The sequence below is a fragment of the Pleurodeles waltl genome, chromosome 7 (assembly GCF_031143425.1).
Source record: "Pleurodeles waltl isolate 20211129_DDA chromosome 7, aPleWal1.hap1.20221129, whole genome shotgun sequence".
Lineage (NCBI taxonomy): Eukaryota > Metazoa > Chordata > Amphibia > Caudata > Salamandridae > Pleurodeles > Pleurodeles waltl.
The window spans coordinates 958540944-958560926 of NC_090446.1; the positions used below are offsets into that span (position 1 = coordinate 958540944).

The window sequence follows — 19983 nt, forward strand, 5'->3', positions numbered from 1 at the left end:
ATCTGTGAGCATGTCAATCTTCGTGTTGATGGTGGTTAGGCTATGTCGTTAGTCCAAAAACATTGACAGTATATCTGTTCCAGCAGGTGACACTTCCCTGCTGCCTAAGCCCGAATGTTCATCTTCCTGTGTCTCAGTCGTGCACATCTTTCAGCGCTGTTCAAACATGAGCTTAGATTGTTTTAAGCTGGATTTCCCCATCTTGTAAGTACTGAAGGACAGGTAGGCGTACAGTCACAAAGGGGGACGTGTTGTATAAGTGGTAAGGTCGGACAATCTCCTCCAGTAGGGTCAGGCCTCACCCCAGAGATGTTTCCGAGGGGCAAGAGCAGACCTCGGCCATTCTAGGTGCATCTCTTCCCAGGTATGTATTATACTTGCTGGTTAGACAATTCCTCAATCTCAGATTAGATATGCTCCAGACTGAAGGAGTCGTGACCGCCATTCCTCGCAGTTCACAGGCGAGGGGCATGAGCAGGTCAACAGGTCTCCAGTCATTCGGGGCTCCTCGCGGTGGCCTACCAAACTCACTGAACCCGTTGAATGTTATAAGTGTCTCAAGTCTTGGGGAGTAATCTCACAGTGTCACTGCCTTACTGTTATCCAGTAGAATTGGCAAAAGCTCCTACTCTGTCAGTTGCTCATTCTCAAGTGTGACCTGGCAGCACATCTCAGTGCTTTCTAATTGTAGTGTTCCCAGTATAGTGAGAAAATTCGTTATATGCGGGCAAAACAGCAAGGGTCATAAGGGATACAACAAGGGAAATGTCAATCCCCGCCAGCAAGCACACATGGGCACCCACATATCTGCTAATTACAGAGCCTCGCGCACAAGGCCTCTAGTGGCAAGAAGCTCAAGTACAACGCCAGACCCTGCCTCACCTTGTATGCAGAGGGCCACCCGTGCTCCAGTGTCGCCTCGGTTCCTGTTGATGGTGGGGGACTTTCCTCAGTCTCAGCGCCTATAGCAGGGCCTGCAGCACAGCTACACACTCAGGCCATGTCTATCAACCCGAGCAGCCCACCGTTCACAATCCCGGCCTTTTGTTAGGCTGCACGCCTCTCCTTCAGACCCAAGGCAACTCCCAGATGTCGCATCGCATAGGCTGCATGGGTAGGGTTCCTCCAGTCTGTGGGATGGGGTCCTCAGTCTCAGATCGCTCCAATCAGATTTAGTGACTTTCCAGGATGTGTGCGTCAGGGATGACCATCTTTCCATATGGGAAGCAAGAGGTAGGCAGGTTTCTACAGTTGCTCCCTCCTGATGCCATCCCTCCCGAATTGTGCATGGCCGTTGCAGATTGTCATCCTGACACCAGCTCCACCTCTAGTAAGCTCTCCTGGTTGGGAAGAGCAACAGACCATTAGTTCCGGTCAACAGATGCCAATGCTGTTAATTCTGTAGGATAAATTCAGGTCTTCACTCCCCTGTCAGCGGAGCCTCATAGAGTAACGGCAGCCGGGCTCTCGGGCTTCTCCCCAACAAACCCTTTACACTTGCTGCATTGCAGGCCCATGTGGTATGTGTGAGGGACTACTGAAAGATGTCCATGCACTACTGCGGAAGACACAGGCAGCTAAACTAAGACTTAAGGCCCCAAATTGCTAGATTTAGCCTTTTAGGGCCTGGGTGCCTGGTCTGACCTCAATTCCTGGTGAAAGGTTTCAAACATTTGGGGAGCTTCTCGTGTGAACTGATTGACAGCTCAAGGAGCAGAGAGTACTGGAACGGTCCTGTCACATGAGGGCTACGAGGAGAAGAGTGAGATGTCTGCCACTTTTCCATACAACAAACGGAAGTGGTAGGGGAGGCAGAAAAGCATAAGCAAAGAACCCTGACCACGGTATCCTGGCTGTTATACCTGAAGGTGAAGTTTTGGAAGTTCGCATATAGGGGGTGATTCCAAATCGCTGATTTGTGGAGTGCCTAAAGAACGAGTTACTTACCTTCGGTAACGACTTTTCTGGTGGATACATTAGCTACCTGTGGATTCCTCACCTCATGAATACTCCCATGGCGCCAGCATTCGACGGAAATCTTCTTACTAGTCTCTGCACGTCGACGAGGACGTCACTCTAGCCCACGCGACGCCGTCTGACGTCATACAGGCAATAAGAGGTCCTCGACGACGTGCGGAAGTCAGTACCAATCATTTTTTACGTGCATGAGAACAACCAGGCAATGCAATGAAAGAGCAAGGCAACATCCCATTATATTGTAAAAATACACAACATTGTATGAATAACTGTAAATCTTTTTATATAAATATATATATAAAACTTTCTCTTTTAAAATATATACACACACCAAGTATATACACAAATATATATACATATATATAAATATATTATATACACATCTATTGCACCCTCAAAGACCAAGAGGAGCGCACTCAAGGATTACTTGGTAAGACCAGAAAGGCAACGGGGAGGCGGGTGGGACCGTGAGGAATCCACAGGTAGCTAATGTATCCACCAGAAAAGTCGTTACCGAAGGTAAGTAACTCGTTCTTCTGATGGATACAACTACCTGTGGATTCCTCACCTCATGAATAGAGTCCCAAAGCAGTACCACGCCCGGCGGTGGGTGCCTAAATGGTCAAACCAAGAAATCCTGCAGCACTGACCGTGCAAAATGGCCGTCCCTTCTAACCTCAGAATCCAAACAGTAATGTTTTGCAAAAGTGTGAAGGGACGACCAAGTTGCGGCCTTGCAGATGTCGACCACAGGAACACCCCTGGCCAAGGCCGAAGTGGCCGACTTAGCTCTGGTGGAATGAGCTCTAATGCCCTCAGGAGGATCCTTCTTTGCCAAAGAGTAACAGATTTTAATGCAAAGAACAACCCACCTGGATAGTGTTCTCTTGTGGACTGCCTTTCCTCTCCTCTTGCCCACGTATCCAATAAACAGCTGATCCTCCAGCCTGAAATCCTTTGTCCTATCAATAAAGAAGCTCAACGCTCTCTTTGGATCCAGACGGTGCAGTCTTTCTTCCTCTTTGGAAGGATGAGGCGGAGGATAGAACGTGGACAAAGTAATTGCCTGAGCCAAATGGAAGGGTGAAACAACCTTCGGGAGGAAAGCAGCCTTGGTCCTCAACACCACCTTATCCCCATAAAAAGTTGTATAAGGGGGCTTTACTGATAAGGCCTGCAACTCACTCACTCTCCTTGCTGATGTTATAGCTATCAGGAAGACTGTTTTTAAAACCAAATACCTCAAGGGGCAAGAATGCATAGGTTCAAAAGGGGACCCCATAAGGAAAGTCAGGACCAAGGACAAATCCCATTGCGGCATAACGAATGGCTTTGGAGGATATTGATTTAGAAGACCTTTCAAGAATCTGATAACAATAGGGGATTTAAATAAAGATGGTTGGTCTGGAAGACATATGAAGGCTGACAAGGCCGATAAATAACCCTTAATGGTAGCCACTGCACAACCTTTCTGCGCCAGAGACAGAGCAAAAGACAAAACGTCCGATAGATGAGCATGCAAAGGATCAATCTGCCTCTCTCCACACTACGCAACAAATTTAGACCACCTATTAGCGTAGATAGATTTAGTGGAGTGTCGCCTGGCCGCTAATATAACATCCACTACCTCAGGCGGGAGAGAGAAGGAACTCAGGTTGCCCCGTTCAATCTCCAGGCATGTAGGTGCAGACTCTGGAGGTTGGGGTGTAGAACCTGCCCCTGCGACTGCGAGAGGAGGTCTGCCCTGAAAGGGAGACGGAGCGGCGGGCACATTGAGAGTTGGAGAAGGTCGGAGTACCACACCCTCCTTGGCCAATCCGGAGCTATTAAGATTACTAGAGCCCGGTCTTGGCGAATCTTCCTCAATACTCGAGGAATCAAGGGTATGGGAGGAAACGCGTAAAGCAACTGGCCGCACCAGGTTATTTGAAACGCGTCCCCCAACGCTCCCTGCATCGGATACTGAAGGCTGCAGAACAACGGACAATGCGCGTTCTCTCAAGTGGCGAACAGATCTACCCGAGGAAACCCCCACCTCTGGAAGATTAAACGGACTTGATCTGGATGGAGACGCCACTCGTGGTCTGCTGAGAAGTGGCGACTGAGACTGTCCGCACGCACGTTCAAAACTCCGGCCAGATGGTTTGCTATCAAGCAAATCCGATGGTCCTTTGCCCAGGACCATAGTCGAAGAGCTTCTCTGCAGAGAAGGTACGACCCCACTCCTCCCTGCTTGTTTATGTACCACATCGTGGTAGTATTGTCCGTTAGGACCTGTACCGACTGACCACGAAGGGAAGGGAGGAAGGCCTTGAGAGCCAGACGTACAGCCCGTAACTCTAACAGATTGATGTGAAACATCTGTTCCTCTGGAGACCAAAGACCTTTGATCTCCAGATCCCCCAGATGAGCTCCCCACCCTAGAGTGGAAGCATCCGTTATGACTGTGGTCACTGTTGGCGACTGCTGGAACGGCTTTCCTTGTGAAAGATTGTTGCTTGCAATCCACCACTTCAAATCCACAGCAGCATCTCTGGAGATCTTGACAGTACCCTCTAGATCCCCTCTGTGTTGAGACCACTGCCTTCGGAGGCACCACTGAAGAGCCCTCATGTGCCAGCGAGCATGCGTGACCAACAGAATGCAGGAGGCAAAAAGACCGAGCAGACGAAGGACCTTGAGGACTGGAACTACCGCTCCATTTCGAAACATTGGAACCAAATCCTGAATATCTTGAATCCGCTGAGGCGGAGGAAAGGCCCGACCCAATGTTGTATCCAGTACTGCCCCTATGAACAGGAGGCGCTGAGAGGGCTCTAGGTGAGATTTGGGCTCGTTCACCGAAAAACCCAGGTCGAACAACAACTGGGTTGTCGACTGCAGATGATGCGACACAAGCTCCGGGGACTTGGCTTTGATCAACCAGTCGTCCAAGTAAGGGAATACTGCTATCCCCTTCCTTCTGAGTTCTGCCGCAACCACCGACATCACCTTCGTGAAGACTCGAGGTGCTGAAGTAAGACCAAACGGAAGGACCGCAAACTGATAGTGTTGCGATCCCACCACAAACCGGAGATACTTCCTGTGTGACTTGAGTATCGGGATATGAAAGTAAGCATCCTGCAAGTCGACAGACACCATCCAGTCTTCCATGTTCAACGCCAAAAGCACCTGTGCTAGGGTCAGCATCTTGAACTTTTCCTGCTTGAGGAACCAATTCAAGATCCTCAGGTCCAGAATTGGTCTCAAACGACCATCCTTCTTGGGAATCAGGAAATACCTTGAGTAAACTCCTCGACCCCTTTCCTGCTCTGGGACCAACTCCACCGCGCCCTTTGAAAAGAGGACTTGCACCTCCTGTTCTAGCAACAGGAGGTGTTCTTCTGAACAATACGAAGGGCGGGGCGGGATGAGGGGCGGGAACTCCCGAAAGGGAAGGGTGTAGCCTTTTCCCACAACACTGAGAACCCAAGTGTCCGATGTAACAGTCTTCCATTTGGTGAGAAAATGCTGTAATCTTCCCCCTACAGGAGAGGAGTGAGTGGGAAATGGTGGAAGCCTAAGGCTGCTTCCCCTGCTGCACCCCGCCAGAGGATGAGGAAGAGGCAGAGTGCTGCTGAGAGGCTCCTCTGGTGCGGACCCTACCTCTCCCCCTGAAAGATCTATAGGGATGGGAAGAAGCAGGTTGCTGATATCTCCCCTGAAAGGAAGAGGAGGAAGAGCCACGCCCAAATCCACGAAACCTCCTGAAGAATCTGGAAGAGGCTGTGGAAGAAGGAGCTTGGAGCCCTAACGACTTAGCCGTGGCCCTGCTTTCTTTAAAACGTTCCAAGGCCGAATCAGCCTTAGCCCCAAACAGTTTGTCCCCATCAAACGGGAGATCCAACAATGTGGACTGTACATCCGCCGAAAAGCCCGAGTTACGGAGCCAGGCCTGTCTCCTTGCCACCACAGTTGTGCCCATTGCCCTGGCTACCGAGTCGGTGGTATCCAGTCCCGTCTGGATAATTTGGGTCGCAGCAGCCTGGGCATTTGAGACAAGATCCAAAAGACCCTGGGGAAGCTCTGTAAACGAAGAGGAAATGTCATCCATCAGAGCATGAATATACCTCCCCAGGATACAGGTTGCATTGGTGGCTTTTAACGCCAGACTGCAGGATGAAAAAATCTTCTTCGACTGCGCCTCTAGCCTCTTTGAATCTCTGTCCCCAGGCACCGTCGGAAAAGAACCAGGCGCTGACTTGGACGAACAGGAGGCCTGCACCACCAAGCTCTCCGGCGTAGGGTGCCTAGATAGGAAACCAGGGTCAGTTGGAGCCGTCCGATACCTCCTGGCCACGGCTCTGTGAACTGCTGGGGAAGATGCCGGCCTCTTCCACACCTCTAACACCGGATCCAGCAGAGCGTCATTAAATGGTAACAGAGGCTCCGCCGCGGCTGAGGCCGGATGTAACACCTCTGTCAAAAGGTTTTGTTTTGACTCCACCACCGGCAAAGGCAGGTCCAAAAAACTAGCTGCCTTCCGTACCACTGCATGAAAGGAAGCAGCCTCCTCAGTATATTCCCCCGGGGACGAAAGGTCCCACTCAGGGGAAGTGTCCAGCCCACTGGCCGACTCCAGTCCACGCAGCCCATCACCCGAGTCCTCTAGCTCTCCTTCCTCTAGGGCTCGTTGGTACTCCTGCTCTTCTAATACACGGAGAGCACGTCTCCTTGAATGAAGTCGTTGCTCAATACGCGGAGTCGACAATGCCTCCGCCGAAGTCGAAGATCGGCGCCGATCTTCAGAGGCTACCGACGCCGCATCCGGCGCCACAGGTAACTTCGGCGCCGACGGAAGAGCAGCTGAAGCAGATGGACCCACCGGAGTCACAGGCCGAAATCCCGACGTCGACGGGATGGAAATCCCCGGGGCCAATCCTTCTGAAGCCACCGGAGCGGCCACCGGCGCCGACAGTGGCGCCGAGCCCACGTTCCCAAACGGGAGAAAGGGCATAAAGGGTGCCGGCCGAAGAGGCGCAGGATCACCCAAAGAAAAGGCCAAAGGCCCAGCCGGAGCACCCCCTGGAGCCATCTGTTGGAAGATGGCATACATCGCATTCAAGAATGCGGAACTATCGGCACCAGGGGTGGGAAAAGCCGGATACTGGGGTGCCTGTCTCGGAGGCGACCCCGACGCCGGTCTCGGCGTCTGCGCCGGAGAAAACACTTGAGGCTCCAATACCTCAATCACCGACGCCTGTCCAGGTGAAGTTGGAGACGCCGGAGAGGGCAACGGCGTCGAAGGATGCGGCGTAACCGTGGGACTGACCTCCCATGTCCTTCGGCGCCGATCCGGAGACCTGGAACGAGTCTCCTTTGAATGACGCCGAGATTCTCTACAGCGCCGGGAGTCTCGATGACGCCGATGTCTTGGGGAAGAAGACTTCTTGTGATGTTTCCCCTTTGACTTGGCCATAAACAGCTTCGCCTCACGTTCCTTGAGGGCCTTTGGATTCATGTGCTGACATGAATCACAAGTCGAGACGTCGTGGTCGGAGCTCAGACACCAAAGGCAATCGGAATGAGGATCAGTCACCGACATCTTGCCTCCACACTCACGACAAGGCTTAAATCCAGACTTCCTCTGCGACATTATTTCCACAGCGAAAGACTACGCAGCAAGATACACTGTAACCGCAAGAGTAACAGTTGCTCCCTCGAAGATAACCGTTTCGAATGCACGGAAAAAAGGGAACTGACGTCCGCACGTCGTCGAGGACCTCTTATTGCCTGTATGACGTCAGACGGCGTCGCGTGGGCTAGAGTGACGTCCTCGTCGACGTGCAGAGACTAGTAAGAAGATTTCCGTCGAATGCTGGCGCCATGGGAGGATTCATGAGGTGAGGAATCCACAGGTAGTTGTATCCATCAGAACATTCAGTACTGGAAAAGGACTTGTGGGTGGAGTCCGGATTCATGGACTTGTTGATGCTCCCTGCTGAGCAGGCCCACAGGGTTGCTGTCCATCCCAAAAACATACTCCATCGTCAGGTGGATGTGGTGGGGGTGTGCCCAATGCCAGATGCTCAGTGCCATCAGGAAGGGGAGTTTAGATTAATGCCCTGCTTTTGTAGGTGGAATAAGGCAGTCATTTGTTTTGCCCTGGCGAGGACTACTTTGCCTTAAATGAGGGGATGGAAGGCTTTGAGGGCTAGAGACAGTTGCTGTGGAGTTGTCCAAAGATTTACCCTATGTGAGATTTCGCTTCTACCTGATGGCTCCAGGGGTCTGGTGGACACATAAAGATTAAGTGACTCTGGGTAAAATTTAAAAAGTTGTCTCCACAACAAAAAAGAAACATATTGCCTTAAACCACTTCTTTTCTACACTTTCTCCAAACTATGACTTATTATGGTCACAGCATCAGACTGAACAGAAACTTTAAAGGTGTTTAAAACAAAATAAGTGGAAAGCATCTTCATCTTATAAGGTGTTTAAGCACAGATAGCGCCTTTTCTCTAAACTATATTGCTCTGATGCTCGCCACCACAGCCTTCAAACAGATATGTGCATAAGGAAATCTTGTACCCGACAGAGAAAATAGACGTCCTAGAGAAGGCATATTTTGAAATGAGAACGGTAAACTTCCTATGTACATGACTGAGCAATGAAACACCTCCCTGTTCCCACAGAGGGGACCAAGATGGCTTAAGTTTTGACAGTCTGTCACTTCCCATCTTGTGTGAAAGTGGGAAGTGGACACAGGGTGAGAGTGAAGTTGGAAGCACACTACAGGAGGTGAGGACTCAGTGAAACTTGTGGCACTCCTCTGCTCCATAATGGTGGAGAGAAGACATCCAATCAGGTGACTGAGCTGACTGGGAGCAAACAAGAGCAATGATGGGTTGATTGGGACAAAAGCCAGGTGTGCATATGTCCTCAAGGACAAACAAATTTAATGACCTCTTGATTAAATCATCCCCGCCCCACTATCAAAGAGAACAATGGTCCATTGAAGAGTCAAGGGAACCAACAGTGCAAGTGTGAGAGTGAGCGAATACCAAAATAAGTTAAAAACACACCCAAATCGTAGATAGCGGAAATACATTTCTTCCCAACACATTGCACCTGCTCAGGTTCAGAAAAGTGGTTATGGACATGTCCGATTTAAAGAAGTGGAAAAAAGCAGCAGGATATCCCAAAAGCCTGGCCATAAGAAAACTGTATTAAAAAAAAAAAAAAAAAAAAAAAAAAGGGTTTTCTTCACCTTTGAGATTTAAATATCAGAATTGACATACTGCAAACAAAAACGTCGACACTGGAGCTCATGCGGTCTGTTCTGTAGAGTGACACGAATAGGAGTAAATTAATTGCTCAAGTGTCATTCATCAAAATGAATAAGGACTTTCAGCGGTAGGCAGTGGACCTCACTGTATGACTAGTGACTAAAGTGGATATCCTCAAAAATACAGGGCATGCAGCCAACATGAGAGTGTTGGGATTCTAGTGCTAGAAGAAAAGACAAAAAGTCCAAAAGCGATGTAAGCCTCTCTCAATGCACAGGTGAGCCTGGGCAAAGGAATCCCTGTATCTGGTTAGCTTTTTTAAAATGTGACACCTCGAGCTGATGAAGCTGAAGCAGGATCTCCTGAAGGAGCAGACTGAAGTAGCAAAACGGTTAGTTAACAACAGTAAAACGAAGAAGGGTGTGTTACAGGTACTAAGACACTAATAGGTATACCAGGTGAACAAGTCTAACAACCACTTGAGTTATGACTGATACTCAAAACACAACACCGTAAGCTTTACTTTTCCCACTCCCAACAACCCACCTCCCGCCATGCTGATGCCTCTTGTAGGTAGGGGACACTGTAGGTTTTGAAGGCAGGTAACCCAGTGTAAAGTATATGTTTTAATTAACACTCACCATGCCTTCCAAAGGTGCATTGTTTGAATGCTTGGGCAATATAGCATTTTTAATTTTTTTTTGTAAAGCAGGAGATTGCATTATATGCTGGCTTTGTGCTTTCCTTTAGTGGAGCTGGATGTACTATTATAAATTGCTACTTCTTGTTACGAACACTAATCCCAATAAGACTCATCTCAACAGGGAGGGGGTACAGCAATTGGAATTTAGAAAAAAATGTTGTTTCAAGAAGTTTCAGTTTATGTTGATGGTAGATCATCCAAGCATAATTTATCTTGAAAGTCAAAGGTAAATGGGCGATATATTATGGAAAGGAGAATTTCAAATACAGATGGGTAACATCAAAATATCAATCGTATGATAGACCATAGTTTATGAGAATGCCGCTGAGCTGTTCAATGTACAGGCTGAAAAAAGGACGAGCCAGACCTGATCTCTGTAGAGGCATGCAAGCCTTTTCCTGGGCAGCATCCTCTGTGTGTACTGCTTACCATTGGTGTACTGCAGACAACTAGAATATGGCTATCATGACTTGAAAATAAAGTCATTTCATCAGGTATGCCATTGGAAAGCATTCTGGAAGGACCTCTTGCAGGACTGCTCCCCCCAACATCCACCCCATCGACAATACAATCCCACGATCTATCACATCTTTTGCAACTACAACCCACTGGATACATTTTCAATACAGTATGATAAACTCATTACCTTAACATAACAGTAGTAATGCCCTGCATGGCAGCTGTATCCTGAATGCACCAACACAGCATACAATCCATACATCACGGGGTCCCCATTAGTCTGAGACATGTAGGGGCGGATATTCAGGAACTCCGGGTAACCCACATCCTGCAAGATTTTCAGGGAAGGGAGATGTGAATAACGAAAACTTACAGAATGGACAAAACATGAGCCAAGAAACACACTTAAGATTTCAGCGTGCAGCAAACTCATATTCTAAATATTTAAAGTCACAATTGTGCAAATTAGTTTATTTCCAGGCACCAAGGTGCCACAACTCAAAGTGTCTATATATAAAAAAGCGGAGTGGCTGAAGGATCACTGTGGTTGTGCAGTGTATGTAGCTTGCATGCATAGTAAGAACTGCAGCATCTATGGAATCTGTAACATATGTCCATAGCTGTCACGTGACCTACATTGGTAATTTCTGTTTCAAATCCACACTTTTGACAGGAAGCTGTGGAGAACAGAAAACCAAGAGATGTAATCCTGATTTGGTTAGTAACTCCACTCTGAATTGGTCTTTATTCCCAAGTCAGAAAGTAGCTGTAATCCTAGATTAGAGGACAAACTTAATCATAAATAGGAGTGGGCCAACAATATTAGTTAAGGAAAAATCACCTGTATTTTGCACGGAGCATGGAATAAATGACAATTTAAAGCGCTTGTGTAGGAATCTGGCCTGGTATGTGGTGAGCATCTCTGGTGTTATCACCTTATACCAGGTCCAGGTATCACCTATTAGTGAGGTGTAGGCAGTGTCAACGAAGCCAGGGCTCTCTAGAAGTAGCTGTGGGTGAGCAGCAAAAACTTATCTAGGAGACATGCAAAGCTTAGGCTATACCACTACAGTCACACAGCACTTACGCACATGAAAGAAACCATGCAGTGTTGCAAAAATAAAGGTACTTTATTATGGTAACACAACTACTAAAATACTGTATAAGGCAATACTCCACTAGCAGGTGATTAGACACACTATTATATACACATTAGTGACCAGAAATGGGCATAGAAAGCAATGAAAGACAGTGAAAAAACAGAAAATAATGGAGACCCTAAGGGGAGACCAAACCATATACTAAGTAAACGGAATGCGAAAGGCAGTCCCCCACCCAGGGAAGTGGAATCTGTAGAGGAGAGCTGGAGGAACTAGGACCCCCAAAAGGTAAGTACCAGAGTCCCCCCTTCCTCAAATCCACAGGTAAACTTTGTAAAAGGACTGTGCAAAACCCAAGCAAGACTGGAAGGAGTAGAAAATGGATCCTGACTGAAGAGGACCTGCAAAAGAAAGAGACCAAGTCCAGTCTGAGGTGAGGTGTCCGGTTGGGGCAGGAACCACTACCCACCCTTCTGGACATGCAAGACAAGGTCAACGGTGAAGACCAGGATTCGGCTATGCACCACAGGAGAAGAGTTCAGGGGATGATGCAGTCGATGTCCCACATCAGAAGAAGAGTTGCAGTCAGTCAGTGGTGTGGAAAAATCATCAAGAAGCCTTGGCAAAGGCAAGAGGCGCACATGAAGCGTTGCAGAGCTGCCGGAGCCCAGGAAGGGTGGACTAAACCCAAGGAGGGGAGTCCCAGGTGACCCTTAGCAGTGAGTCAGAAGTCGAAGATGCAGCCCCCACAGGAAACAGACACAGGAGTCGCAGTGAGGTCCACTCTGGACACCTGGTGAGGAGTCCCATGTCACTGGAGCAGCAGGAAAGAGACTGTGCTGTGCAGGGAAGAGTGCTGGATGCCGGGCTACACAGAGCCTGAAGATCCCTTGGAAGAAGAGCCAACAAGCCTTGTTAGCTGCAAGAGTAGCAGTGCAAAGGGGTGCTGTCCTGCAAGGAGAGGCAAGGACTTTTTGCCTCCCACGTTGGACAGCTCTGGTAGAGGGGACCAAGGGGACTTCCCAAGACCACCGTGTTGCAGGATCTCTGCAGGTTTGCAGGCGAGAAGATCCACGCAACCAGTTGTCATTGCAGACGTTGCCTGCAGATGCAGGAGAGGGACTCCTTCACTCAAGGGAGATTCCTTCCTGCTTCTTGTGCAGGCTGAAGGCTCATCATCCTCAGAGGATGCACAGACAGGAAAATGTTGCAGTTGCTGTAAAGAGCCAAAAAAAACGATATTGCAAAGCGGAGTCATCACTGGAGTTGCAGATTGTCAGTTCCTGAAGGGTCCAGTTGCAGTCCCGGTGGCCAGAAGATTAAGTAAATGATGCAGAGGAGCCCGCTGAAATCTTGCACATCAAATCTGAGGACCCACCCAAGAGAGAGACCCTAAATAGCCCAGGAAGGGGGGCTGGTCACCTAGCAAGGTGACCACCTATCAGGAGGAGTCTGTGACATCACCTGCCTGACCTGGCCACTCAGATGCTCCCAGAAGCCTCTGCCCACCTTGGATTCAAGGTTTCACGCAAGAGCTGGGACTGGAGGTCCCTAGACTGGTGCAAACCGGTTGATGCAAGTAGGGCACCAAACCTAGGCCTCAAAGGAAATAGGGGTGCCCCGGTTCCAGTCTGCCAGCAGGTAAGTACCCGCGACTTCGGAGGGCAGACCAGGAGTTTTTTGTAGGGCACTGGGGGGGGGGGGCACAAGCAGGCACAGAATGTACACACTCAGTGGCACAGGGGCGGCCGGGTGCAGAGTGCAAACAGGCGTAGGGTTTTCAATAGGGATCAATGAGGAGACCCGGGGGTCCCTTCAACGATGCAGGCAGGCACAGGGGGGGGGGGGCTCCTCGGGATAGCCACCACCTGGGCTAGGCAGAGGGTCGCCTGGGGGTCGCTTTTGCACTGGAGTTCGGTTCCTTTAGGTCCTGGGGGCTGCAGGTGCAGTGTGGTTTCTAGGCGTCAGGTTCCTTGAAGCAGGCAGTTGCAATCGGGGGGAGGGGGGGGCCTCTGGATTTTCTCTGCAGGCGTCGCTGTGGGGGCTCAGGGGGGGTCAACTCTGGCTACTCACGGGCTAGCAGTCGCTGGGGAGTCCTCCCTGTAGTGTTAGTTTTCCACAGGTCGAGCCGGGGGTGTCGGGTGCAGAGTGGAAAGTCTCACGCTTCCGGCGGGAAATGTGTGGTCTTTAAAAGTTGCTTCTTTGTTGCAAAGTTGCAGTCTTTGTGGAACAGGGCCGCTGTCCTCTGGAGTTTCTTGGTCCTTTTAGATGCAGGGTAGTCCTCTGAGGCTTCAGAGGTCGCTGGACCCTGGGGGACGAGTCGCTGTTGCAGTTTTTCTTGAAGTGGGGAGACAGGCCGGTAGGGCTGGGGCCAAAGCAGTTGGTGTCTCCGTCTTCTCTGCAGGGCTTCAGGTTAGCAGTCCTTCTTTAGGTTGCAGGAATCTATCTTCCTCGGTTCTGGGAGCCCCTAAATACTCAATTTAGGGGGTGTGTTTAGGTCTGGGAGGGCAGTAGCCAATGGCCACTGTCCTTGAGGGTGGCTACACCCTCTTTGTGCCTCCTCCCTGAGGGGAGGGGGGGGGGCACATCCCTATTTCTATTAGCGGAATCCTCCAAAATCAAGATGGAGGATTTCTAAAGGCAGGGGTCACCTCAGCTCAGGACACCTTAGGGGCTGTCCTGACTGGTGGGTGACTCCTCCTTGTTTTTTTTCTCATTATCTCCCCTGGACTTGCCGCCAAAAGTGGGGGCAGGCCGGTAGGGCTGGGGCCAAAGCAGTTGGTGTCTCCGTCTTCTCTGCAGGGCTTCAGGTCAGAAGTCCTTCTTAATCTTCAGGTTGCAGGAATCTGATTTCCTAGGTTCTGGGGAGCCCCTAAATACTGAATTTAGGGGTGTGTTTAGGTCTGGGAGGGCAGTAGCCAATGGCCACTGTCCTTGAGGGTGGCTACACCCTCTTTGTGCCTCCTCCCTGAGGGGAGGGGGGGGCACATCCCTATTTCTATTAGCGGAATCCTCCAAAATCAAGATGGAGGATTTCTAAAGGCAGGGGTCACCTCAGCTCAGGACACCTTAGGGGCTGTCCTGACTGGTGGGTGACTCCTCCTTGTTTTTTTTTCTAATTATCTCCCCTGGACTTGCCGCCAAAAGTGGGGGCTGTGTCCAGGGGGCGGGCATCTCCACTAGCTGGAGTGCCCGTGAGCACTGTAACAAGAAGCCTGAGCCTTTGAGGATCACTGCTAGGTGTTACAGTTCCTGCAGGGGGAGGTGTGAAGCACCTCCACCCAGAGCAGGCTTTTGTTTCTGTCCTCAGAGAGCACAAGGGCCCTCACCAGAAGGGGTCAGAAACTTCTCTCAGCAGCAGGCTGGCACAGACCAGTCAGTCCTGCAATGAACAATTGGGTAAAATACAAGGGCCTCTGTGTGCATTTTTTTATAAATCCAACACTGGCATCAGTGTGGGTTTATTATTCTGAGAAGTTTGATACCAAACTTCCCAGTATTCAGTGTAGCCATTATGGAGCTGTGGAGTTCGTTTTTGACAAACACCCAGACCATATACTTAATATGGCCACAACTGTACTTACAATTTCTAAGAATAGACTTAGACACTGTAGGGGCATATTGCTTATGCAGCTATGCCCTCACCTGTGGTATAGTGCACCATGCCTTAGGGTTGTAAGGCCTGCTAGAGGGGTGACTTACCTATGCCACAGGCAGTATTTTGTATGCATGGCATCCTGAGGGGGATGCCATGTCGACTTTGCCTTTTTCTCCCCACCAACACACACAATCTGCAATGGCAGTGTGCATGTGTTAGGTGAGGGGTCCCTTAGGGTGGCACAACATATGCTGCAGCCCTTAGGGACCTTCCCTGGTCACAGGGCCCTTGGTACCACTGGTACCTTTTACAAGGGACTTATCTGTGTGCCAGGGGTGTGCCAACTGTGGAAACAATGGTACATTTTAATTGAAAGAAAACTGGTGCTAGGGCCTGCTTAGCAGGGTCCCAGCACACTTCTTAGTCAAGTCAGCATCAGTATCAGTATCAGGCAAAACGTGGGGGTAACTGCAACAGGGAGCCATTTCTTTACAATGTTGACGAATGAGGATTCGTGGTAAACCGTGGTACGAGACACTGTATCAGACGCCTACATTTAAGCTTTGGCCCACCATCATGGTTTACATTCTGACCTCACGCTATTTTTTGTTGACTTTGAGAAGGTGTTCGACACGGTGGACTGGAGGTATTTGCAGTTGGTTTTACATCGAGCCAGAGTGGGACCTCATTTCCGTAGACTGGTCCAGGCTTTATATGTAAACCACACAGCCCGTGTCCAGATTATGGTAACCTCTCCCACACATTCCCCATCCGTTGAGGGACCCATCAGGGCTATCCCCTCTCCTCTTCACCCTGGCAAATGAGCCGCTGGTGCAATTTATCAGAGGTGGTTCCCTCTATCCTGGATGGAATTGGGGCTGGGCTTAAGAGGACTGCATAGTGCTATGCAGAAGATGTTCTCCTTTACTCGGCAGACCCTCATCACCTCTGGCCCACTTAGTCTTCACCTTTTGTGCTGCTTTGAAGTGGCATCTTGGCCCTGCATGAATCCATCAAAATCGGTATTGGTATCCCGGACACCGTACCAAGACTGCTTTCCCTGGCACAAGAGTGCACATATGCTGGCTGAGCTTCAAATATCTGGGCATCTGGGCTGCTCTCCTCCCTGAATTGCCTGGTCCCTGAATCTTACACCGCTGACGCAGCGAGCCAACACAGATCTGGCAAGATGGCTGTCCCTCCCACTAAATTCTTTTGGCCGCACAGCGTTATACAAAATGATGATCCTCCCACGGTTGCTGAACCTCTTTCAGAATTTCCTGCTCCCACTACCACACTCCTGGTTCCATGGCATGGATAGGTCCGCAACCTTGTTCCTTTGGCGAGGTACCAGACATCATATCGCACTGCAACACTGTCAGAGTTTAACAGGTGGGCGGACCCGGCATACTGACTTGAGCTTACCCTCCTTAGTTTCTCACAAATACTGGATCTGCTTTACGGCTCTCCAATCCCCAGTAATATGGGCCTGGTGACAAAGGTGATTTTCCTAGCATGGTGCACAGCCCTACAGCATACTCGATGGACACATACCCTGACCCTAACAGACACCCCCTTTGGCAGGGCACCTGGCTATGTGAATCAGCAGCACTGCAAGGGTTCGACAAATGGGCCCTGTTTGGCATCTCCCAGCTTGGGGAAGTGTGGGCTGGAACCAGTATGTGTTCCTTTCAAAAACCTACAAACCTACCAAGCTTTCCCACACCCAATTTTACAGATAGCTCCAACTCCGCCATGCCCTCTGTACACACCTATCTCACACTGACTCCCTCCCATAATTTAGTCTACATGCGGTCAAACTTATAATAGGGGCATTGGGAAAGGGGGCAGTGTACCAAATATAAAATGTTGATTTTTCATGCCCCAAGTGACTTAAACAACATTAGGAGGCAGATGGAAACAATCATTGGGACTCATCGAGGACGAAGACTGGTGTGATGCCTTAATGGCACCCAGAGTTATAACCATGTTGTCTCGACTACGAATGATACAAACATACTACTTACATGGGGCACATTTCTCACCAGCTAGGTTGCACTGGGCGGGACTCCTCCTGAACTCTACCTGTCCCAGATGTGCAGGAGCCCCCATGGATTTCTTTCACATGAAATGGATGTGCCCTCTAATTCTGCAATACTGGACTGTACTGCTAAATGAACTTGCTGAGATATTGGGCTGGGACATCTCGCTGTCCCTGTTAGGGGTTCTGCTGGGGTTCTGGAAGGTATAGGGGACACTTTCTTAGGAACTGCCTTTATGGTGGCTAAAAGAGACATTGCAGCCAACTGGAAATTGACTGCACCACCTACCCTCTCAAGATGTTAAGGGGTTGACTAGTGTGCAAGACAAGAGAAGCCAATCTATGATGCTCAGGGTTGCCCCCTCAAACACACTAAAGGTATGGGGGAAGTGGTTGGGCCACACACCATGAACATTATTTGAGCCTGAGCCCACTACTGTTGACGACTTGCAATTCGAATGTACCTGGATGATAAACACTTAAGTGCCTATTTACAAGTGATACTGCGCTGGCCCCATGAGGCTAAGTCTGCTTTTCTTTATGTCTTCATTCTTAAAAACTCAATAAAAGTGGTTTATCAAAAAAAGGATTCCGTGTAGGTGCAGGGGTGACCTTAGGTGGAATTATTCTTTTAAGTCCTTCCATGAATGCACTAATGACTGGTACTTTGAACAGTGATGAATGTTGTCTGTTTAGTAAGTAGGCAGCAACTGCAGCCAAATGTAATCGTATTGAAGTGTATGTCAGACCAGAGGTCTGCAAATGAAATAGATAACAGACACTATTTTTAACAGTTGCATGAAACAGATCAATGTGTTTACTATGGCAGTAGAAAATAAATCTTTTCCACTTAGCAAAGTAACTCGCTCTTGTTGTGGGTTTACGGGCTTCCTGTAGAATGGTCATACATTTTGTTGGGAGATTGAGGTAACCAAACTCGATGACCTCATGAGCCAAATCGCTAGGTTGAGTTCCTTTGGATTTGGGTGCCTGACTTTTCCATGATTCAGAGTGAGAAGATCCAGGTTGACGGAAAACTTCTTGTGAGGCACCACATAAAGTTCAAGTATTGTGGTGAGCCATGGTTGACGAGCCCAAGTAGGAGCTATTAGAATGAGGGTGGGAGAGGTTTGCCTGAGCTTCCGAAACTCAAACGGAAGAGGCGGGAAATGTGAAAAAGTACAGGCAAATATCCCCGACAAATACATCCACAGATTACTGCCCTTGGACAGTGGGTTGGGGGAGCCTGGAGGCGAAGTCTGGTCATTTTGCGCTGTCTGCAGTTGTGAACAGGTCTATCTGTGGAAACCCCACCTGTGAAAGTATGGGAGGGGGTCTAGGGGTTGGATTTCCCACTCGTGGACTTGTTGCTCGTCCTGCTGAGAAGGTCAGCAAAGTTGTTGTTCATCCCTTGGAGGTGTTTTGTTAACAGGTGAATGTGGTGACATAATGCCCACCGCAAAATCATCTGAGATAGGTGTGATAACTGTAGAGATTGTGTCCCCCTACACCCACTCCCTGTTTTGCAGATAAAACATGGCTTTTGTGTTTGTGAGGACAAAGACAACTTTGCCTTTCAAGTGAAGAAAATAAGTTACTGTAAGGATATGCCTCCTTGGCATGGTTACCCCCTAACTAAAATGATTTGAAAGTGTGCTGGGACCCTGCTAACCAGGCCCCAGCACCAGTGTTCTTTCCCTAAACTGTACCTTTGTCTCCACAATTGGCACAACCCTGGCACTCAGGTAAGCCCCTTGTAACTTGTACCCCTGGTACCAAGGGCCCTGATGCCAGGGAAGGTCTCTAAAGGGCTGCAGCAAGTCGTATGCCACCCTGGGGACCCCTCACACAGCACATGCACACTGCCTCACAGCTTGTGTGTGCTGGTGGGGAGAAAATGACTAAGTCGACATGGCACTCCCCTCAGAGTGCCATGCCAACCTCACACTGCCTGTGGCATAGGTAAGTCATTCTAGCAAGCCTTACAACCCTAAGGCAGGGTGCACTATACCACAGGTGAGGGCATATGTGCATGAGCACTATGCCCCTACAGTGTCTAAGCAAAACCTTAGACATTGTTAGTGCAGGGTAGCCATAAGAGTATATGGTCTGGGAGTTTGTCAAACACTAACTCCACAGTTCTACAATGGCTACATTGAAAACTGGGAAGTTTGTTATCAAACTTCTCAGCACAATAAATGCACACTGATGCCAGTGTGCAATTTATTGTAAGATACACCCAGAGGGCATCTTAGAGATGCCCCCTGAATACCAATCCGACTTCTAGTGTAGGCTGACCAGTTTCTGCCAGCCTGCCACACACCAGACATGTTGCTGGCCACATGGGGAGAGTGCCTTTGTCACTCTGTGGCCAGGAACAAAGCCTGTACTGGGTGGAGGTGCTTCTCACCTCCCCCTGCAGGAACTGTAATACCTGGCGGTGAGCCTCAAAGGCTCACCCCTTTTGTTACAGTGCCCCAGGGCATCACAGCTACTGGAGATGCCCGCCCCTCCGGCCACTGCCCCCACTTTTGGCGGCAAGGCTTGAGGAGATAATGAGGAAAAACAAGGAGGAGTCACCCACCAGTCAGGACAGCCCCTATGGTGTCCTGAGCTGAGGTGACCACTGCCTTTAGAAATCCTCCATCTTGAGTTTTGGAGGATTCCCCCAATAGGATTAGGGATATGCCCCACTCCCCACAGGGAGGAGGCACGAAGAGGGTGTAGCCACCCTCAAGGACAGTAGCCATTGGCTACTGCCCTCTAAGACCTAAACACACCCCTAAATTCAGTATTTAATGGAGAACCACAGTTCCAGGTAAGTAACTTCTTACTCC

The 19983-nt window shown here is 49.5% G+C and overlaps 1 protein-coding gene across 4 annotated transcripts in view; it reads right to left on the reverse strand.

Moving 5' to 3' along the window:
• Nucleotides 1-19983, reverse strand: part of USP36 (ubiquitin specific peptidase 36) — a 523175-nt gene that overhangs the window by 327084 nt on the left and 176108 nt on the right. For all 4 annotated transcript variants that reach the window (XM_069199674.1, XM_069199675.1, XM_069199676.1 and 1 more), the window contains exon 10: nucleotides 10595-10735. In XM_069199674.1, coding sequence (XP_069055775.1) covers nucleotides 10595-10735 — 141 coding nt within the window. The remainder of the gene's footprint in view (nucleotides 1-10594; nucleotides 10736-19983) is intronic.